This window comes from Excalfactoria chinensis, chromosome 30 (assembly GCF_039878825.1).
Source record: "Excalfactoria chinensis isolate bCotChi1 chromosome 30, bCotChi1.hap2, whole genome shotgun sequence".
In the NCBI taxonomy this organism is placed as follows: domain Eukaryota; kingdom Metazoa; phylum Chordata; class Aves; order Galliformes; family Phasianidae; genus Excalfactoria; species Excalfactoria chinensis.
This window is the reverse complement of record NC_092854.1, coordinates 467438-490813: the sequence shown is the minus strand read 5'-3', so window position 1 is coordinate 490813 and position 23376 is coordinate 467438. Positions and strand designations below refer to the sequence as shown.

Sequence of the window (23376 nt, the reverse complement as noted above, 5' to 3'; positions counted from 1 at the left end):
CACGGAGGTGAGACTCACCGGCCTGTATTTCCCCGAGTCCTCCCTGCTCCCCTTCTTGTATATGGGAGTGACGTGACCCTTCCTCCAGTCATCCGGGACCTCACCTGACAGCCACGACTTAGCAAATATGATGGAGAGCGGCTCAGCAACCACCTCAGCCAGCTCCTTCAGAACCGTGGAATGCACGCCATCTGGCCACATAGACTTGTACACATTCAGTCTAAGGAGGCACTCTCGGACTTGCTCTGCCCTTACTGTGGGGAAGGATTTACCTCCTTGGTCCCCACATAGAGGTCTGGGGATGCAGGGCTTAGGGACGTGAAAAAGACTAGAATCCTGGACACCAGTGAAGACCGAGGTGAAGAACTCATTCAGCACCTCAGCTTTCTCTTCATCTGTTGAAGCCAGTTCTCCTTTTCAATTTACCAAAGTTGGTACGCCTGTTTTGGCTTGTCTCTTCTGGCCAATGTACCTGTAGAAGGTTTTCTTATTGTTTTTCACATCCCTTGCCAAGTTCAGTTCTGCCTGCACCTTGGCTTCCCTGATCCAACGTCTGCAAGTCCGGGCGGCATCCCTGTATTCTTCTGAGGTGACACAGCTTTGTTTCCAGAGCTTGTACACCCCTTTCTTCGCCCTCAGTTCTCTCAGCAGGTCCTTGCTGAGCCATGCCGGTTTCCTACCTTTCTTATTCAGTGGAGCCCACTTTCTTATTCAGTGGAATGGAGACCTCTTGTGCTTCCAGGAGGGCATCCTTGAAGAGCAGCCAGCTCTCCTCAACATCCTTGTCTTTGAGGGCAGCACGCCAGAGGATCTTGGCTAGCAGTCCATTGAGTAGCTTGAAGTCTGCTCTTCTAAAGTTCAGTGTCCTGATCCTGCTCGTTTCCAGGCCCACATCACTTGAGATCACAAGTTGCCAAGTCCTTCACTGTAATTCCATCAATCCCTTCCTATGTCTGTCTAACTCATTTCTTGTACAGTTATTCCCTGTGAATGTCAAACCTCAATAGAAGCAGCTTGGACATGACATGCAGTAGATCACTGTGTTTTACCGTTCATTCAATTGCATCACCTTTCCTACTGTTTGTTGGCAAAAAAGAAAAAAAAATAAAAAAATTCTTTCCTTGCCCGTTTGCAGCTGATTCTCTGAGAAAAGCCAGTTGGAGTTGCTGCAGACGAGACTTAACACTGAGCGGGTGCCTGCAGAGGAGAAGAGTGATGTGAGGAAAAGTGATGCAAGTCCCATGGGGCCAATGTGAGTAGAAATGGGGTGGGGTGGTTGAGAAGAACATTTGTTGACACAGAATAGAACGCATTGGGGACATCCTGGATTGATACCAGTTGCACAGTGCTGCTTTAAAACTTGTTTATACCCAGCTCTAAATAAATAGACAGTAAATGTCTGCTTGATTCTTCCTCTTTAAGATCTATCCAGGTACCCCTCCAATTTGCTGCACAAGTTCTGAAAACTTGAAGAAGATAACAGGAAGGCACAAGGCATAGGAGACTCTTCAGATAATAATGAGCCCCAGGGTGCATTTGACGCTGAGTCCATCAACCTCCAGTGCAGAGAGAAGTTTGCAGAGAGTGCTCAGCAAGACAAAGTCAGAAGTAACAGTGAAGTTTCTTGGAGTATTAATGGGCCCGCTGAGGAACATTAACAAGCAAGCTTCCCAAGGGACTCGTTAGAGAAGATAATTGGAAGATATGACTACAGGCAATGAAAGGCATGGTGGCCTAGATGCTTAGAAACCCTTTCTTTGTCTTATGAAGCAGACAGGCCATGTCCTGATCCCCAGACCCTTGGTAGAGAGAACCTCATGCTGACTAAGGATCCGACCTGGGGCAGGGGGTTGGAGGTCAGTATGATGTTAAATGAAAGACATGGGGACAGAAGATCCCAGGCTCTGCATGGGCTGCAGGGACACTGTGAGGTTCATGTCCCATCTGTGCCCCGTGTCTCATCGCAGGCTGTGGGATGTGAGAAGGGCCCAGTCTGAACAAGCAGTCAATCCCAATGAAACTCTGAACTTCAGATCTCTCAGTTCCAGTGCCTTCCTTTGCACACCCTCCCATAGTTTGATGTCTTTTATGCTCTGTGGTGCCCAGAAGTGCACCCAGTGTTCCAGGTGAGGCTGCAACAGTGCAGAGCAGACAGGGACAAACCTTTCCCTCACTGACCTGGTAATACCTTGCTTGATGCACTCCAATGGACCGCTGAGCTTCCTGGGTGCCTGGGCACAGTGCTGACTCATGTTCAATTTGATGTTTACCAGGACTCACTGGATGCAACAGCACCTCCAATCAGCAAATTTGCTCAGAACAACTCCAAGTCCTGCATGCAGGTCATCTGCAAAAACATGAAATAGAAGTGGCCCTAAAATGGAGCCCTAAGGAACCCTGATAGTGACCATCTACCTGCCTGATGGATCCCATTCACTGTAATCCTTTGGGCCTGACCTGTTGGCCAACTGCTCACCCACTACATTCTGTTTCTGTCTAGCTGCATGCAGGACATTCTGTCTAGAAGGATGCGGTGAGAAATAGTATCAAAAGCTCTACTGAATTCCTCAAGGATTTCATCCATTTTCAACTGGCTTACCTTGGTCAGCTAAATGGATAACCGTGTCATAAAGGGACCTGAAGTTACACAGGACCGTCCCCTCAGGATCTTGTGTTGGCTGCAACCAATGACAGAATTGTCTTTCAGCTGTTTTTCCATAACTCCCACCACCATTGCCTCCATAATTTTACCAGGCACTGGAGTGAGACTGACAGGTCCATAATTGCCCATGTCATCTTTCTTGCTCTTCCTTACAAGGAGACAACATTTGCCAGCTTCCTGTCAATGGGCATGACCCCAAACTTATTTAGTTGCAATTGAAATGAGAGCCCAGAGCAAATTAAGGTGTCATCAGTGAAAGAACGTACATGTGCCATAGCTTTGCAATGCCTTGAACTTTAGAGTATGCCACGGATGGAGCAGAGAGGAAGGCCTGCCTCTTCTGTTGTGACCTCCTCCATTTGGTAAGCAGAATAACACTACATGATACATGGGGACTGTGACTCTGCTGTGATCTGCTCACAGGGGAAAGGTGAGGGGAGTTGCTCTAATGTCAGTGCAGATAAAAACACTTCCTCTTTATCCCTTTTTTCCTCTGTAAACTCTTCCACTATTTGTACCCTCATTTACACTTCCACACACCCTCAAGTACACTTCCATATGCCATCAACAATTACACTTTCTTATACAATCAAAAGAGTTTGTCAAACAATACTGTTTTTTAGATCCATATACACCCTTACTACCATATAACTTTTCCATTAAGGGTCTGTATTATTCAGTTATAAACACCAGAAACAGCACAGATTGGCCCACCTCTCTCACACAGTTCCTTGCAAGCAGAACATAGTATTACATAAATTGGTTGACACTCATTAAAAAAGAAAAATAAAAAAGATTTACTTATTTATTTATTTATTTATTTATAAAGTATGTTATGAATAGAAGGAAGACTAGGGAGACTGTGGGTCCCCTACTAAGTGAGGGGGGTATTCTGGTAATGAGGGATGCTGAGACGCTGGAGATACTGAAGGCATTCTTTGCTTCTGTCTTCAGTGAAAAAGCTCTCCCTCAGGAATCCCAGACCCAGTGAGAGGGTCTGAGGAATGGAAGGCTTGCCTTAAGTCAGGGAAGAGGTGGTCCGTGAGTGCCTAGGCCACACCAATGTTCATAAAGCCATGGGATCTGATGGGATGTATTCATGAGTGCTGAGGGAGCTGGCAGAGGTGATTGCTGAACCACGCTCTGTAATCTCTGGGAGGTCTTGGAGAATGGGGGAGGTGCCAGAGGACTGGAGGATAGCCAGTGTCACTCCGGTCTTCAAAAAGGGCAAGAAGGAAGATCTGGGTTATTACAGGCTAGGCCGCCTCACCTCAGTCCCTGGAAAGGTGATGGAACAGCTTGTGCTGGATGCCATCTCCAGACAGCTGGAAGAAAAGGAGGATATCAGGAGTAGTCAGCATTGGTCCACAAAGGAGAGGTCATGATCAACCAACCTGACAGCCTGATATGACATTGTCAGTAGCTGGGTGGATGGGGGGGAGAGCGGTAGATGTCGTCTACCTTGATTTCAGCAAGCCATTTGATATTGTCTCCCACAATATCCTAATAACAAAGATAAGGAAGTGTGGGATAGATGAGTGGACAGTGAGGTGGGTTGAGAACTGTCTGACTGGCAGAGCACAGAGGGTCGTTGTTGGCAGTGCAGAGTACAGTTGGAGTCATGTAAGTAGCTCCTGGGTAGTATACCAGGGGTTGGTGCTGAGACCGGTCTTGTTCAACATCTTTATCAGTGACCTTGACAAGGGGATAGTGGCCACCCTCAGCAAGTTTACTGATGATACGTAGTTGTGAGGATTGGCTGAAACGCCTGAAGGCTGTGCTGCCATTCAGCGAGACCTGGACAGGCTGGAGAGCCAGGCGGTAAGAAACCAGATGAGGTTTAACAAAAGCAAGTGTAGAGTCTTGTACCTAGGAAGAAATAATTGCATGCACCAGGACAGGTTGGGGGATGAGCTGCTGGAGAGGAGCTCTGCAGAGAGGGACCTGGGTATCTTGATGGACAACAGGTTGGCCATGAGCCAGCAGTGTGCCCTCGTGGCCAAAAAGTCCAATGGCATTAAGGGGTGTATTAAAAAGAGCATGTCCAGCAGGTTGAGGGAGTTGATCCTTCGCCTCTAAACTGCCCTGGAATACTGTGTCCAGTTCTGGGCTCTCCAGTACAAAAAAAGACAGGGATCTCTTGGAAAGAGTTCAACAGAGGTCCACAAATATGGTGAAGGGTCAGATGCATCTCCCCTATGAAGAAAGGCTAAGTGATCTGGGTCTGTTTAGCCTTGAGGAAAGAAGACTGAGAGGGGACCTGATCCAGGTCTTTAAATATCTGAGGTGTGGGGTCAAAGTGGCAAGACCAGGCTCTTTTCATCAGTGTGTGAAGTCAGGACAAAGACTAAATGGACAGAAACTGGAGTGTAGGAAGTTCCGCAAAAATGTGTGCAAGAAGTTCTTAACGGTGAGGGTGGCTGAGAACTGGAACAGGCTGCTCAAGGGTGTTGTGGAGTCTCCTTGTCTGGAGATATTCAAGATGGACACCTACCTGTGCGCCTCCCTGGTGTTCCCCAAGGGTCTGGTGCTGGGGCCTGTCCTCTTCACTATTGATGACGTGGATGAGGGCATTGGGGGCATCCTATGTAGGTTTGTGGATTACACCAAATTGCCTGGGAGTGTGGATCTGTCTCGGGTTAGCAAGGCCCTACGGAGGGATCTGGACAGGCTGGAGAGCTGGGCTGAAGCCAATAGGATGAGGTTCACTAGGCCAAATGCCATGTCCTGCACTTTGGGACCTGGGATGGACTGCTCAGGGTGTTGGTGGTGTCACCAACCCTGGAGGTGTTCAAGGAATGACTGGATGTTGTGTTGAGGGACATGGATTAGTGGGAACTATTGGTGGTAGGTGAACAGTTGGACTGGATGCTCTTTAAGGTCTTTTGAAACCATGGTGATTCTATGATTCAATGATATTGTGTCCTTCTCTGGGTGCCCTTTTAGTTTCAGCAAACACTCTCTGGGAGGACTCACCACATGTCTGGAACTAGTCACTGACCACTAGAAATCTGGTATTAAATTCAACAGATTTTAATGTACTGTCATGATGCTGTTGTCTTTCAGGAGCTGTTTGCCATGAGGATCCAGGGACATCTCAGGGGAGACAAGTGGGAAGGATAAACATGACATATTCTTCTGCTGAGCTGGGCCGGGCTCCTGGGACACAGGGAGCTCTTAAAAATGGGCAGGGCTGCAGAGAGACAGCTGTGCCCAGGAGCAGCTCTAGTGCACAGCACAGCCTGCAGTTAAAGGAAGGAGAGGAGAGAAAGGGGAGAGAGCATGTAGGATGTGTACGGTGTGAGCAGGCTGTGAGCTCACTGCAGGAGCATTGCCCACAGACCATGACAAGGTAAGTTTCACTACAGACGGTGCAGCTGCATTTCATAGAGGGTTAACTTAATCTGGGACATCCCATAGCAAATCTGGCTGCAGGCACTGCATGTTTCTTTATTGTGGAAAAAGCCTTCTCCTCCAGCTGAGGGCTTCCGTGCTGCAGTATCAGAGCACAGCCCTGAGGGCTGCGTGTCCCAGCACGGCTGCAGGCTGTGCATGTGGGGCTGCAGGCGGGTGCCCAGGGCTGTCCTGCAGAGCAGGGTCCCTGCTGTGCCCCAGGGGCTGTGTGCCGGCTATGGGACTCTGCCGCCTGCCAGGCTCAGCACTCAGCCTGCCCGGGGATCTGCCCAGGGTTCTGCGGGGAGACGTGTGGGGGAAGGAGCCCCCCAGCAGGGCTTGTGCTGCCACAGCTGCTGCCTGGGGCAGGGGATCTCAGCTCCACTGCACAGCAGTATGTCTGTGAGGGTTCTTTGCAAGAGGAGAGAGCCAAGGCAGGGATTTTCCATTTCCTGTTCTGCTGGAAGGCAAAAAGGATTGGGGGCAGAAATTTAAAAGGGGCTGTCAATTTTGAGCACAGCTCTGAGACTCCCAAATATTTCTTCAATCCTTTGTTTGATTTGTGAACAGTCACACAGAATGCACAGAATGTGCATTTAGCCTCTCCTTCCTAAAAAGATAAAAGTTATCACTGTTTTCTGCAGACATTAATACTACACTTGTCCTAAAAACAGGCTGATTTCTCTAAGAAAAACCAAATTGCACAGAGGCTGGGTCTGGGGTCACGAGAAACTGCTGGAATAGAGAGGAAAATTTCCAGGAGGCTGGGATATGATTAGAATATGAGAAGACATTAAGAACTGCCTAGTCTTCTACTCCTAAAGAGATGGTGAAGCTCACAAAAGCTGGAGTTAAATGAACATTTTCCAAAGGGAAAGGAGAACTTTCATAGTAGAGCAGGAATAGAGATTCTGAGAATTGTCTGTACTGGTCATTATCTTCTGCACTTTGAGCAGGACTCCAAGCCCAGGAACAGCAGATGTCCAACAGCAGCTCCATCAGCGAGTTCCTCCTGCTGCCGTTGGCAGACACGCGGCAGCTGCAGCTCCTGCACTTCTGGCTCTTGCTGGGCATCTACCTGGCTGCCCTCCTGGGCAACGGCCTCATCAGCACAGCCGTAGCCTGCGACCGCCGCCTGCACACCCCCATGTACTTCTTCCTCCTCAACCTGGCCCTCCTCGACCTGGGCTGCATCTCCACCACTCTCCCCAAAGCCATGGCCAACGCCCTCTGGGACACCAGGGCCATCTCCTACGCAGGATGTGCTGCACAGGTGTTTTGCTTTTTCTTCTTCCTCTCAGCAGAGTTTTCCGTTCTCACCATCATGTCCTATGACCGCTACGTTGCCATCTGCAAGCCCCTGCACTACGGGACCTTGATGGACAGCAGAGCTTGTGCCACCATGGCAGCAGCTGCCTGGGGCGCTGGGCTTCTCAATTCCCTGCTGCACACTGCCAGTACGTTTTCTCTGCCTCTCTGCCAAGGCAATGTTGTCAACCAGTTTTTCTGTGAAATCCCCCAGATCCTCAAGCTCTCCTGCTCAGGCTCCAACCTCAGGGAAGTTGTGGTTATCATCTTTAGTGACAGTTTAGTCTTTGGGTGTTTTGTTTTCATAGTTGTGTCCTATGGTCAGATCTTCATGGCCGTGCTGAAAATGCCCTCTGAGCAGGGAAGGCACAAAGCCTTCTCCACGTGCCTCCCTCACCTGGCCGTGCTCTCTTTGCTTGTCATCACTGGCTTTTTTGCCTACCTGAAACCCTTCTCCATTTCCTCCCCACTCCTGGATCTGACAGTGGCACTTCTGTACTCAGTGGTTCCTCCAGCACTGAACCCTATTATCTACAGCATGAGGAACAGGGAGATCAAGCACGCTCTCAGGAAGGTGTTGCAGTAAGCACTCTTCCAGCTTACATAAAGTGCACATCTTCCTCACATGATTCCCAGTGATGGTTCTTTATGTTTTATGCATCTTTGATTGCTTGTGTTTGCTATAGCTATCTGTGAAAAAAATGCTATCGAACATATAAATAAAAAGTTATTTCACTTCTTTCCTACCTGATTTCCATTTTCTCACTCCAAGAGCTCATGAGAACATAGAATCAGATTCCCTGAATAGGTTAAAATATTCCTAAAGCTTTCAAAATAGACTTTTCCTTAGCTCTTCTCTCTTCCTACTTTGTCTGGGTCTGGGTGAGGTACAGCCACTGACAGCAACACAACATGCTCTTTTTAATCCTGCTATCATTACACTGCCACAATGCTCTTAATGAGTGATTTCATTTCTGCTGGACTGAAGATCTTGTGTGTCTCATGACAGTTCTGTTGTCTCTACAGCAGCACTCCAGGGCTGCAGTCAGTAGCCGGCAATATGAACGGCTGTGTCAGAGCTGGTCTCCTTGCTGGCTCTGCCATAACAAGAGAGCCACTTCAGAGCAGGAGCAGAGAACTGGAGGCCTCTTCCAGAGCTGGTGTAAGGAATATACCTCAGGAGCTGCTCCACGAGAAGACCTGGAGATCCTCTGGTACTCTTCCCTGAGTGACTGGGTCAGTTTCAGGAGTCCCAAGGAGATCTGTAAGCGACTCGGGGCATTGCTGCGCTTTAGAATGTGTGGGCTGAAGTAAAGCTATATACTGAGACAGAGAATAAAAAAAGCGTAATCATTATGACAAGTACATATATATATGTATTTGCACACACACACGTTATATATATGGTATATTTTCACATATACACAATATATGCTGTTGCAAACATATATGCATAGATACTAATATATATGCATATAAGTTTGCAACTGCAGGACCTGTTGCAGGGGTTTTAACAGCCACAGGGTTCAATGTAGGAGCTGGAGCAGCTGTTGGGCTGTTGCAGAAGCGCATCTCATTGTCATATCTGGAATCACCTCAGAACTTGTGACAGAATTTGGAGCAGCCACAAGGCTGATTTGAGGGGTTGGAGCGAACACAGGGCTGTACCTGCTGGCACAGTGCACCTCCCCTGGGAGGAATTTGTTTCATTTTGCTATAGCAGTACTTGGAACAGCTACAGGACCTGTAGCAGGACTGACTGCAGAGCTCTTTATGAGGGGTGGAGTGACAGTGGAACCATTCCAGAGCTTGGAGCAACCACGGGACATGCAGCAAAAACTTGGAGCTGCTGCAGGGTTTGTGCCAGGAGTTGCAGAGGCTCCAGCACTGTCAGCAGATCCAACTCTCTTTCACTTGAGGATGCTGAAGAGTGTCGAAAACAGCTCAATAGGTGTGGGCCAGGCCCTGGCACACTGCAGTCATTTGTGCCTCTTTGGGATTACCAGGGCCACAGCAGACCTTCCCCCAATATTCTACCAGTTTCTCAGGATCCTGCAGTTACTTGGAGATGAAGTTCCAAAGCCCTGGGTGTGCCCACTGCTCCAGGCTGCTGCCCAGACCATCCCACCCAGACCATCTGCTGCCCAGACCCCTTGCCATGCTGCGCCTTCTCAACTTTAGGTAGATCTCTCAGTGATCTTCTTGAATAATTATTTAATCTGAAACATAACCTGGAACAGATTAACAACACATAGCAATAGGAGCGTGCTGGTTTGGGAATCCCACGGATAGTCAAAATCCTCAGGAGCTATTGGAAATAGCTCTGGAGCTCCAGGGCAAGAAGTAAGAGGGAGGCTGAGTGACTGCTGGAAAGTGTCCGCCCTTCTTACCTCTATTGCTGGGCTCCCTGAGGGGACAACAAAAAGGGTGTAATTCCTAATCATATCGACAGTATTGCTTCCAAAACTCAAAGATGATCGCAGAGCTGAATGTCCTCAAAACTTCACTTTGTCAGCTGCCTATTTTATCATGATATAAACCAAGGTCAAACAGCATACCCAAATCCAGCCCCCAGAGTTGACAAACAGTGCAGCAGGGAAAACAAGCAGCAAGCAAGGAATTGTACAATGCAGCTTCATGAGAAGACTCAACAAGCTCCACAAATAAGGAAACAATCAGCATCATGGCCAGCAAATTCTCCAGCTCCTACAAAGCTCTGTGTTAACTCGCTCTGGACAGATGTCCCTTGGAGCCCCACATCGGGCACCAAAATGATGGTGGTTGTTGAACCCAACATGTGGCTCAGTAGCACACAGTGCTTTGTGCACTGCCCCCTTCCCAGTGGGATGGGGAAGGGAACTGGGGGAAAAAAAGTACAGCTTGTGAGTTGACATGAAGCTATTTCCTAAGAGAGATGAAAGGAGAGGTGTAATCGTCATGACTATATATCCAGATATATGGTATAGTACATTACAACTGATTCACATGCACATGCTCAGCATCACCAGACTGATGGCCAGCTGGCTCCTGAGCAGCAGAAGAGACAGTGAAATGATCTCACACCCCCTTCAGTACGCCTTCTGCTTGTTGTCAGATGGCATGGGACGTCCCTTTGGCCACTTTAAGACAGCTGTCCTCAGTCTGTTCCCCCCAGTTCCTTGGGCACTCCACTGACCATGGCACTGGCTCTGTACAACACTGCTTAGCAGCAGCTGTAAACATTACAATGTTATCAATGCTTTTCTCCTAGAACCAAAACACTGCACCAGAGCAGACAGTCTGAAGGAAACAATGCCATCCCAGCTGTAACTCAGCTACCTGCCTGTCCCCCTCCTCTTGTTCTTCCTGATCAGGAAGCAAGGAACAGAATCTGCTGCTCTCTATGAGCCCTTTCCATCAGCTCTCAGCTGGCTCCTCTGCCATCCCCAGGCAGAACCCAGTGCACTCTCACAGAGAGCAGCAGCCTTTCCTCATCTTCTTTGCCTAATCATAATGAAGAGTCTGTACCTCCTTTGCTACAGTTCAGAGATGGGAACCATCCCACCATGCCTCTGTGAGCCAAACCAGACCCTAGGCCTGCAAAGGCACAGAGATTTCAACTTCATTGAGTGTAAAGACCCTTCAGAAAGCATCCCCTTCCAGAAGCATGTTTTGATTTAGTCTTGCTAGGCCTTGCATCTGCACCGTGGTACTGATGTTCAGGGCCTTGCTCAGAAGCAGCAGCCTACATGAAAGGAAATGCTCTGTGGATTTCTCTTGAGTTGTCCCGTTTATTTCCCATGCTACCCACACTGGTCTACAGGCACTTTAGGGCAGCAGCAAGTTGGGGTTATTTCCAGAGGGTACACAATAAGGTTTACGACGGGGTATTGGCAACAAGACCTTCTCTGAGGAATCCTCACACAATCCTATGGAACAACTCAGAGGCTTTCCCTGCAATCTCCAATAGCAACATCATCCCTCAGCCCTTCTCTGTCACATCCAATTCCCCTCCCTTCCCCCTTTGGACCTGGTTTAAAGCCCTTTAATCAATCAGTGCAGGAGCATTGCAGATGGGGTCATGGAGGAGGCAGAATGCCATTACTGGGGTGGCCATTTTCCCAGGAGGGCATGGTGGGAAGGATTTGTCCCGTCCGGTTCAACCAACACTTGTATCCACCCAGCAGAAGGCTATGCCCTCTGTGTCCCACTTGACCTCTGCATGGAGCTTACAGCTAGCAGTGACATGGCTGAGAAGCTCTGGGCATGGACTAAAGGACAAGGAAGTAAAGTGGGAGTTGACTATAAAACACCCAGCCAGGAGGATGATACCAGTTAACTATTCTTTTAGGAATAGAGGGATATGTCTGGAAGAGCATCACTTGCCCTAGGCACTGAAGTCCATCAGTTTAGGCTTAGGGTGCTTTGTTTTCATAGTTGTGTCCTATGTGCAGATCTTCCTTGCTGTTCTGAGGATGCTCTCTGAGCAGGGACGGCAAAAAGCCTTTTCCACATGCCTCCCTCACCTGGCCGTGGTCTCCCTGTTTTTTAGCACTGCCTTTTTTGCCTACCTGAAGCCCCCCTCAGTTTCCTCCCCACTCTTGGATCTGACAGTGGCACTTCTGTATGTAGTGGTGCCTCCTACACTGAACCCCCTCATCTACAGCATGAGGAACAGGGAGATCAAGCACGCTCTCAGGAAGGTGTTGCAGTATGCACTATTCCAACTATTATAAAGGGCACGTTTTCCTCACACAATTCCTTGTGATGGTTCTTTATATTTTATGCTTATTTGCTTGTTTTATTTCGTGTGATACAGTAATCTGCAGAAAAATGTTGCAAATTATTCACTTTTTTTCCTAACTACTTTCCATTTTCTCACTCCAAGAGCTCGTGTAAACATTGAACCAGATTCCCTGAATAGGTTAAGAGATAAATAAAAAGCTTTCAAGGTAGTTTTCCTTGGCTCTTCTCTCTTCCTGCCTTGTCTGGATCTGGGGGAGGTACAGACATGGACAGCTGGCCAGTGTCCTCTTTTCATTCCTGCTCTATTTACATTTCCACAGTGCTCTCAAGTCCTCATATTTGTGCAGGCCTGAAGGTCTTGTGTGCCTCACAACAGTCCTGTTTTCTCTACAGCAGCACTCCAGGAGAGCAGTCAGTAGCCAGCAATATGAACGGATCTGTCTCTGTCCACGACAGGGGGGCAGTAGGCCCGTGGGATGCCTGGCCCCCACCAAGTGGGAAGGGTAAGGGAACAGGGTTGGGAGATGGGAGCTGGACTTAAGGAAACACACAGAGCAGTGGTAACTACCTAAGGAAGAAAACTTGTTTTACTAACTGTGATATGCGGAATACCAATAGGAAAATTTCAAAACCATGACATTCCACCCCTTATTCTACATCACTACACTATTCTTAGAAAACATATATATATAGAAATAAACAATAATTAAAATGCATTACACACACAGGTCTGTATACATATATATACATGGAATTATTGGTCGTGAAGTCATCATAGTATCATAGTTTCATAGTATCATAGTATCGTGTGAGTTGGAAGGGATCTTAGAGATCATCGAGTCCAACTCCTGGGTTTTGAGCCCCCTGTGTAGCGAAGCGGCACTTCTACCCCTGTGCCACAGGGGGGGGATTCGAACCTGGGCCCTCCAGTGCCGTAGGCAGCAGCTTATATCACTGCACCACTGGGGGCACACTATGGGATATGTAGTTTTCTTCTGTGAGCTGAGTATTTGGGACGTTGTCATTCCACAGAACTGGAGTATGAAATGTTAATGATCCATACTGCACATGATGTTATGATGTGGAATACTGACAGCAACAATACAAGACCATGACATTCCACCCCTTACTCTACATTATTACATCAAGGTTATTATATATACATATATACACGTATATAAAACTATGATAACTAAATAGTACAATTAAATGTAATATAACTCTAATAACTAAAATACACTACACATGCAAATATATACATAGATACATGGAATTACTGACTGCACTCCCCCAGCATCAAATTCCCTTGTGGAACACACTGAACATCCCCATCCTTCTGCATCACCCACCAAGTGCACCCAGGTCCCAGGGCAAAAACAGTTCCACGGAGAGGTCTGCCATTTCCAGAGGCTGGAAGGACCCAAACAGATTTCCCCAACATGTTCTTTACATGTATAACAGGGACCTTATCTCCTTCTATAGTGTGTAGGGGGCCGGATTGGGTAGGACCATCATGACTGACAGATCCTCTAGTATTGACCAACCAAGTGGCTTCTGCCAAATGCTTTTCCCAGTGATTAAATGTACCACTACCCATTGCTTTCACCATAGTTTTCAACACCCCATTGTATCGTACAATTTAACCAGAGGCTGGTGCATGGTAGGGGATATGATATCAATGACCTCTCAATGCTTTGATCTTTGGCCCAATTATGTATAAGTGAATTTTTGAAATTTGTCCCTTTATCAGACTCTCTACTTTCTGGGGTGCCATGTCCCCACAGGACTTCTTTCTCAAGACCCAGTATGGTGTTTTGGGCAGTAGCATGGGGTACTGCATGTGTTTCAAGCCACCCAGTGGTTGCCTCCGCCATGGTAAGCATATAACAATTACCACTGCGAGATCATGGCAAGGTGACATTCTCAAGCTGCCTCACCTCCCCATATTGACACTTTTGCCTTGGCCTTCCCCCCACAGAATTTTCATCCTCTTGGCTTGTTTAATTATGGCACATGTTTCACAGTCATGAATAACCTGTACAGAGGCGTCCATAGTTAAGTCCACCCCCGGTTTCTAGCCCGCTTATATGACACGTCTCTTCCTTGATGGCCCGAGGTCTTATGGGCCTGTCGAGCTAGGAATAATTCACCCTTGTTCTGCCAGTCCAAGCTGATTTGAGCTACCTCAGTTCTGGCAGCTCGATCTACCTGATGGTTGTTTTATTGTTCTTCAGTAGCGTGACTCAGGGTCATGTGTGCATCCACACGACAACTTTAAAATCGTATCTTTTGATTGAGCAGCAATGTCTTTCCACAGTTCAGCAGCCCAAATAGGTTTTCCCATCCGTTGCCAGTTATTTTCTTCCCACTGCTGTAACCACCCCCATAAGGCAATGGCCACCATCCATGAGTCAGGATAAAGCATTGGCCACCTCTCCCATTCAGGAACAGCTAAGGCCAGCTGAACAGCCTTTACCTCTGCAAACTGACTTGATTCTCCTTTACCTTCAGTGACCTCTGCAACCTGTTGTGAGGGGCTCCACACAGCAGTTTTCCATCTTCAATGCTTCCATAAAATACGACATGATCCATCAGTGAACAGGGCATATTTCTTTTCATTTTCTGGTAGTCCGTTGCATGGTGGGGCCTCTTTAGCACGTGACACTTCTTCTGCTGGTGATGCTCTAAACTTTTTACCTTCAGGCCAGTCCATCCTCTAATTTTCTTTGAGATCAGTGCAAAGCAGGTGAATGACACTTGATAGCAGTTTCACATGTAAGGTTCTCCGCGGGAAACCCCCTGATAATGACGAGTCCAGACCACTCTCAGAGACACTCCTCCTGCTACACTATCAACATTTGACTTTCCCTTTGGAAAATATTCATTTAACTCCAGAACTAGAATTTAAATTCATGAGCTTCACCATCCTTTAAGGAGCAGAGGATTATGGAGCTCTTAATTTCTTCTCACTTCCTAATCATGTCCCAGCCTCATGGAGGGTGTGACAGTTCAGAAAACAAGCAATTGCCTAAAGAAGAATTTGGGAGTCTCAGAGCTGTGTTCAAATTTGACAGCCCCTTTTAGATTTCTGCTTCCAATCCTTTCCCCTTCCTTCCAAACTAACTTTACAGGGAGATTACTGGAATTAGCTCCATCTCCCAAGTCTGATGGACTCTATTGTCAACTCCTTCACTGTGATTCGATCTATACCACCCTATCACTGTCTAAACTCATTCCTTGGACAAATATTCCCTGAGATAGATAAGCATCAATAGATGCAGCTTGGACATGGCATGCAATTGATCACTGTGTTTTACTGTTCATTCAATTGCAACACCTTTCCTGCTGTTTGTTGACCAAAATAAATAAATAAATAAAATAGAATACTTTCCTTGCCCATGTGCAGCTGGTTCTCTGAGGAAAGCCAGTGGGAGCTGGTGCAAAGGAGGTTTAACACTGAGCGGGTGACTGCAGAGGAGAAGAGTGATGTGAGAAAAAGTGATGCAAGTCCCATGGGGCCAATGTGAGTAGAATTGGGGTGGGGAGGTTGAGGAGGACCATTGTCCACATAGTAACGGAACAGAACTCGTTGGGGACATCCTGGATTGATATCCACTGTACAGTGCTGCTTCAATGTCTTCTTTAAACTCAATTATAAATAGATAATAAATGCCTGCTGGATTCCTGCTCTTTGAGCTCTCGTCAGTTACCTCTCCATTTTGCTGAACAAGTTCTGAAAACCTGAAGAAGATGACAGGAAGGCACAAGGCACAGAAGACTCTTCAGGTTATAATGGGCCCCAGGGTGCATTTGCTTCTGAGTCCATCCACTTCCAGTGCAGAGAGAAGACTGCACAAAATGCACAACAATACAAAGTCAGAAGTAACAATGAAGTTTCTTGGAGTATTAATGGGCCCACTGAGTGCCACTAACAAGCCAGCTTCCCTAGGGACTTGTTAGAGCAGATAATTGGAAGCCATGACTACTGGCAATGAAAGTCACTGGCATGATGGCTCTGATGTTGAGAAACTTCTCCTTTGTCTTATGAAGCAGAAGGGCCAAACCATGATCCCCAAACACTTGGTAGGGAGATTCTGTCCTCATGTTGGCTCAAGGCCCTTCCTGGGGCAGGAGATGGAGAATTGTATGATGTCAAATGAAAGACACCGAGACAGAAGGTCCCAGGCTCTGCATGGGTTGCAAGGAATTTGTTTGTTTGTTTGTTTGTTTGTTTGTTTTCCTTTTTTTTTAAAGTATGTTGTGAATAAAAGGAAGACTAGGGAGACTGTGGGTACCCTACTAAGTGAGGGGGGTATTCTGGTAATGGGGGATGCTGAGACGTTGGAGATACTGAAGGCATTCTTTGCTTCAGTCTTCAGTGAAAAAGATCTCCCTCAGGAATTGCAGAGCCTGGTGCTTAGTGAGAGGGTCAGGGGAATGGAAGACTTGCCTTTAGTCAGGGATGAGGTGGTCCGTGAGCGCCTAGGCAGCACTAAGGTCCATAAAGCCATGGGACCTTATGGGGTGAATCCATGCGTGCTGAGGGAGCTGGCAGAGGTGATTGCTGAACCGCTCTCTGTAATCTTTGGGAGGTCTTGGAGAATGGGGGAGGTGCCTGAAGACTGGAGGATAGCCAGTGTCACTCTGTTCTTCAAAAAGGGCAAGAAGGAAGATCTGGGTTATTACAGGCTAGGCCTCCTCACCTCAGTCCCTGGAAATGTGATGGAACAGCTTGTGCTGGACACCATCTCCAATCAGCTGGAAGAAAAGGAGGCTATCACAGTATCATAGTATCGTGTGAGTTGGAAGGGACCTTAGAGATCATCGAGTCCAACTCCCGGGTTTCGAGCCCTCTGTATAGCGAAGCGGCACTTCTACCCCCTGCACCACAGGGGGGATTCGAACCCCAGGCCACCAGTGTTGCAAGCAGCAATTCTACCACTGTGCCACCGGAGCACACAATCAGGAGTTATCAGGAGTAGTCAGCATGTGTCCACCAAGGGGAGGTCATGCTCAACCAACCTGGTAGCCTTCTATGACATTTTCACTGGCTTGGTGGATGGGGTGAGAGCGGTGGTTGTAGTATATCTTGATTTCAGCAAGGCATTTGATACTGTTCCCCATGACATCCATATAACAAAGCTGAGGAAGTGTGGTATAGATGAGTGGAAAGTGAGGTGGGTTGAGAACTGTCTGACTGGCAGAGCACAGAGGATCGTCGTTGGCAGTGCAGAGTCTCGTTGGTGACCTGTAAGTAGTGGTGTTCCACGGGGGTCAGGGCTGGGTCCAGTCTTGATCAACATCTTTATCAGCAAACTTGACAAGGGGATTGTGGCCACCCTCAGCAAGTTTGCTGATGATACAAAGTTGGGAGGATTGGCTGACACGCCTGAAGGCTGTGCTGCCCTTCAGTGAGACCTGGACAGGCTGGAGAGCTGGGCAGTAAGAAACTAGATGGGGTTTAACAAACGCAAGTGTAGAGTCTTGCACCTAGTGAGGAATAATTGCATGCACCAGGACAGGCTGGGGGATGAGTCGCAGGAGAGAAGCTCAGCAGAGAGAGACCTGGGTATCCTTCTGGACGACAGGTTGGCCATGAGCCAGCAGTGTGCCCTCGTGGCCAAAAAGTCCAATGGCATTCTGGGGTGCATGAAAAAGAGCGTGGCCAGCAGGTTGAGGGAGGTGATCCTCCCCCTTTACTCTGCCCTGGTAAGGCCTCATTTGGAGAACTGTGTCCAGTTCTGGGCTCCGCACTACAAAAAAGACATGGACCTTTTGGATACACCCCAGCAGAGGGCCACAAAGGTAGTGAAGGGACTGGAGCATCTCCCCTATGAAGAAAGGCTAAGCAAACTGGGTCAGTTTAGCCTTGAGAAAAGACGACTGAGAGGGGATCTAATCCAGGTCTATAAATATCTGAGGTGTGGGGGCCACAGTGTCGAGGCCAGTCTCTTTTCAGTGACACGTGGTGACACGACTAGGGGAAATGGGCTGAAACTTCAGCATAGGAAGTTCCGCAAAAATGTGAGCAAGAACTTCTTTGTGGTGAGGGTGATGGAGCACTGGAACAGGCTGCCCAGGAGGGTTGTGGAGTCTCCTTCTCTGGAGAAAGTCAAGACCTGCCTGGACACCTGCCTGTGCACCTACCTGTTGTTCCCCAGGGTTCATTGCTGGGGCCTGTCCTTCTCAGTATCTTTATTGATGACTTGGATGAGGGCAATGAGTGCACCCTCAGTAAGTTCACAGATGACACCAAATTGGCTGGGAGTGTGGTTCTGCCTGGGGTTAGCCAGGCCCTACAGTGGGATCTGGACAGGCTGGAGAGATGGGCTGAAGCCAGTGGGATGAGGTTCAACAAGACCAAATGTCACATCCTGCACTTTGGGACCTGGAACGGACTGCCCAGGGGGTTGGTGTAGTCACTGACCATGGAGGTATTCAAGGAATGACTGGATGTTGTATTGAGGGACATGGATTAGTGAGAGCTATTAGTGATAGGTGAACAGTTGGACTGGATAATCTTTTAGGTCTTTTCCAACCTTGGTGATTCTATGATACTATGATATCCTGTCCAGGTATGTGTGCCCTTTGAGTTTCAGCAAACATTCTGTGGTAGGACTCACCTCATGTCAGGAATTGACTGGTGGGTAATAGAGCAGATTTCAAAGAACATTTATGATACTGTTGTCTTCCAGCAGCTGATGGCCATGAGGACCCAGGGACATCTCTGGGGAGATGAGTGGGATGGATAAACATGACATCCTTTGCTGCTGAGCTGAGCTGGGTGGGGCTGGGCTCCTGGGACACAGGGAGCTCATACAAGTGGGCAGCGCTGCAGAGAGACAGCTGTGATCAGGAGCAGCTCTTGTGCACATCACAGCCTGCAGGTGACAGAAGTAGAGGAAAGAAAGGGGAGAGAGATTCCAGGATGTGTATGGTGTGAGATGACTGCGACCTCGCTGCAGGAGCATTGCTCACGGTAAGTCTTACTGCAGAACTTTTTCATGAGGATTAACTAAACTGGGACATTTTGTAGCAGATCTGGCTGCAGGCACTGCATGCTTCTTTACTGTGGAAAAAGCCTTCTGCTCCAGCTGAGGGCTTCCGTGCTGCAGCATCAGAGCACAGCACTGAGGGCTGCGTGTCCCAGCACGGCTGCAGGCTGTGCATGTGGGACTGCAGGCGGGTGCCCAGGGCTGTTGTGCAGAGCAGGGTCCCTGCTGTGCCCCAGGGGCTGTGTGCCGGCTATGGGACTCTGCCGCCTGCCAGGCTCAGCACTCAGCCTGCCCGGGGAGCTGCCCAGGGTGCTGCGCGGAGACGTGTGGGGGGAAGGAGCCCCCCGGTAGAGGGGCTTGTGCTGCCACAGCTGCTGCCTGGGGCAGGGGGATCACAGCTCCACTGCACAGCAGGATGTTTGTGAGGGTACCTTGCAAGAGGAGAGCCAAGGCAGGGATTTTCCATTACCTTTTCTGAGGGGAGGCAGGAAGGATGGGCAGCAGAAATCTAAAAAGCTGTCAATTTTGAGCACAGCTCTGACTCTCCCAAATATTTCTTCAATCCATCTTTTTTTGTTTGTTTGTTTGTTTGTTTTTTGTTTTGTTTTTGTTTGTTTTTTGTTGTTTTTGTTTTGTTTTGTTTTGTTTTTTGAGCAGTCACACAGAATGTGCTTTCAGCCTCTCCTTCCTAAAAGGATAAAGTCACTTTAACTTATCATTGCTTTCTGCAGACATTAATAGATGATTTGTCCTGCAAACTGTCTGATTTGTCTAAGACAATTTGAAGTGCACAGAAGCTGGAGCTGGGGCCTCGAAGAGCAGCTGGAGTAAAGAGGAAAATATCCAGGAGGCTGAAATGTGATTAGGAAATGAGAAGAAAGGAAGAGCACACTAACCTTCTATATAGTGAATCTCATGAAAAGTAAATTCAAATTCTGGACTTAAATGAACATTTTCCAAAGGGAAAGGAGAACTTATATAGTATAGCAGGACTGTCTCTGAGATTGATTTGGACTTGTCATTATCTTCTGCACTTCGAACAGGACTCCAAGCCCAGGAACAGCAGATGCCCAACAGCAGCTCCATCAGCGAGTTCCTCCTGCTGCCCTTGGCAGACACGCGGCAGCTGCAGCTCCTGCACTTCTGGCTCTTGCTGGGCATCTACCTGGCTGCCCTCCTGGGCAACGGCCTCATCAGCACAGCCGTAGCCTGCGACCGCCGCCTGCACACCCCCATGTACTTCTTCCTCCTCAACCTGGCCCTCCTCGACCTGGGCTACATCTCCACCACTCTCCCCAAAGCCATGGCCAACGCCCTCTGGGACACCAGGGCCATCTCCTACGCAGGATGTGCTGCACAGCTCTTTTTCTTTGTCTTGTTCATGTCAGCAGAGTTTTCCGTTCTCACCATCATGTCCTATGACCGCTACATTGCCATCTGCAAGCCCCTGCACTACGGGACCTTGATGGACAGCAGAGCTTGTGCCACCATGGCAGCAGCTGCCTGGGGCGCTGGGCTTCTCAATTCCCTGCTGCACACTGCCAGTACGTTTTCACTGCCTCTCTGCCAAGGCAATGTTGTCAACCAGTTTTTCTGTGAAATCCCCCAGATCCTCAAACTCTCCTGCTCAGAATCAAATCTCAGGGAAGTTGTGCTTATCATTTTTAGTGCCATTTTAGTCTTTGGTTGCTTTGTTTTCATAGTTGTGTCCTATGGGCAGATCTTCATGGCCGTGCTGAGGATGCCCTCTGAGCAGGGACGGCACAAAGCCTTCTCCACGTGCCTCCCTCACCTGGCCGTGGTCTCCCTATTTCTCAGCACTGCATTTTTTGCCCACCTGAAGCCCCCCTCCATTTCCTTTCCACTCCTTGATCTGACAGTGGCTCTTCTGTACTCTGTGGTTCCTCCAACACTGAACCCTATTATCTACAGCATGAGGAACAAGGAGATCAAACATGCTTTCAAGAAAGTGTTGCTGTACACACTAATCCAGCTTCAATAAAGTGCTCATCTTCTTCACACAATTCCCAGTGATTGTTTTTTATGTTTAGGTTTGATCATATTTTTGATTGTTTGTGATACAGTAATCTGCAAGAAAAGTTTATTTTAAAAGTTTATTATTAAAAGCAATTTATTTCACTAATTCTTTCCTACCTAATTTGCATTTCCTCACTCCAGGAACCCATGTAAACATGGAATCACATTCTCTGAACAGGTCAAGAGATAAATAAAAAGCTTTAAATATAGACATTTCCTTAGCTCTTCTGTCTTCCTACCTTGTTTGGGTCTGGGGGAGGTACAGCCACGGACAGCAGCACAGTGTGCTCTTTTCATTCCTGTTCTATTTACACTGCCACAGTGCTCTCAAGTCCTCATAGCTGTGCAGGCCTGAAGGTCTTTTTCTTTCTGACAACCGTCTTGCTTTCTCTACAGCAGCACTCTGGGAGAGCAGTTAGTCGCCAGCAACATGAACAGCACTGTCAGAACTGGTCTCCTTGCTAGCACTTTAGTGGAGTTATCTAGATCAGTCTATGTCTATGACAGGGGGGAAAGTAGGCCCTTGGGATACCTGGCCCTCAGCAAATGGGAAGCGAAAAGGGAATGGGGTAGGGAGATTGGAGCTGTGCCCAAGGAAACCAAAACAGCAGCGGCAATGACCTAAGGAGGAAAAATTTTTACTATAAAATGTGGAATACCAATAGGAAAATTTTCAAAACCATGACATTCCACCCCATATTCAACATCACTACATTATGCGTAGAAAACTTATCTATATAGAAATAAACAATAATTAAAATGCATTACACACACAGGTCTGTATACGTACATATACATGGAATTACTGACTGTACTCCCCCAAATTCAGATTCCCTTGTGGTACACATTGAACATCCCCATCCTTCTGCATCACCCACCAAGTGCACCCAGGCCCCTGGGCAAAAACAGTTCCACGGAGAGGTTTGCCATTTCCAGAGGCTGGAAGGACCCAAACAGCTTTTCCCAACATGTTCTTTACATGTACAGCATGGACCTTATCTCCTTCTATAGTGTGTAGGGGGCTGGATTGGCTAGGACCATCATGATTGACAGATCCTCTAGTATTGACTAAGCAAGTGGCTTCTGAACAATGCTTCTACCAGTGCTTCAATGTTCCACCACCCATTGATTTCAACATAGTTTTCAACAACCCATTCTTTCGTTCAATTTTACCAGAAACAGGTTCATGTTAGGGGATATGTGTGCCCCGTTGGCGCAGTAGTAGAAGTGCCGCTTGCAACACCGGAGTCCCGGGTTTGAATCTCACTGTGGAGCGAGTGGTAGAAATGCTGCTCTGCTACACAGAAGGCTTGAATCCCGGGAGTTGGACTCGATGATCTCTAAGGTCCCTTCCAACTCACACGATACTGTGATACTGTGATACTGTGATATGATAAACCTACTCACTGCTATGATCTTTGGCCCAAGTATTTATAAGGGAATTTTTGAAATGAGGTCCATTTATCAGACTCAGTTCTTTCTGGGGTGCCATGTTGCAACAGGACTTGTTTCTCAAGACCTAATATGGTCTTTCCAGAGGTAGCAAGGGGTATTGTGTATGTTTCAAGCCAACCAGTGGTTGCCACCAACATGGTAAGCACATAAGACTTACAATTGAGAGATCGTGGAAAGTGATATCATCAACCTGCCATGCCTCCCCATATTTATACTTTTGCCATCACCCTTCCCCCCAGAGAGGTTTCATTTTCTTGGCTTATTTTTAATTTAATTATGGCACATGTTTCACAGTCATGAATAACCTGAGCAATAGCATCCATAATTAAGTCCACCCTTGGTCTCTAACTCACCTATATGTCGCGTCTCTTCCTTGATGGCCTGAGGTCTTATGGGCCCATCAAGCTAGGAGTAATTCACCCTTGTTCTGCCAGTCCAAGTCTATTTGAGCCACCTCAATTCTGGCAGCTCGATCTACCTGATGGTTGTTTTGTTCTTCTTTGGTAGCCCGAATCTTGGGCATGTGTGCATCCACGTGACACACCTTTACAACCATATCTTCTGTTTGAGCAGTAATGTCTTTCCACAGTTCTGCAGCCCAAATAGTTTTACCCTTCTGTTGCCAGTTATATTGTTCCCACTGCTGTAACCACTCCCATAAGGCATTTGCCACCATCCATGAGTCAGGATAAAGATAAAGCACTGGCCACCTCTCCCGTTCAGCAACAAGTAAGGCCAGCTGAACAGCCTTTACCTCTGCCAACTGATTTGATTCTCCTTTACCTTCAGTGACCTCTGCAA

General features: G+C 47.8%; 1 protein-coding gene across 1 annotated transcript; it reads left to right on the top strand.

The window, feature by feature from the left end:
• Positions 1-5144: 5144 nt before the first annotated feature.
• LOC140263408 (olfactory receptor 14J1-like) lies at positions 5145-21085 on the top strand. The gene is made up of 2 exons (XM_072358285.1): positions 5145-5283; positions 20127-21085. Exons 1-2 carry the CDS (start codon positions 5145-5147, stop codon positions 21083-21085), a joined length of 1098 nt encoding a protein of 365 aa, XP_072214386.1.
• The last annotated feature ends 2291 nt before the right edge of the window (positions 21086-23376 follow it).

Coding starts and splice junctions, on each gene's coding strand:
- LOC140263408 (XM_072358285.1), top strand. CDS start 5,145: ATGGACACCTACCTGTGCGCCTCCCTGGTGTTCCCCAAGGGTCTGGTG. Junction 5,284..20,126: donor TTACACCAAATTGCCTGGGA/GTGTGGATCTGT, acceptor CACTTCGAACAG/GACTCCAAGCCCAGGAACAG.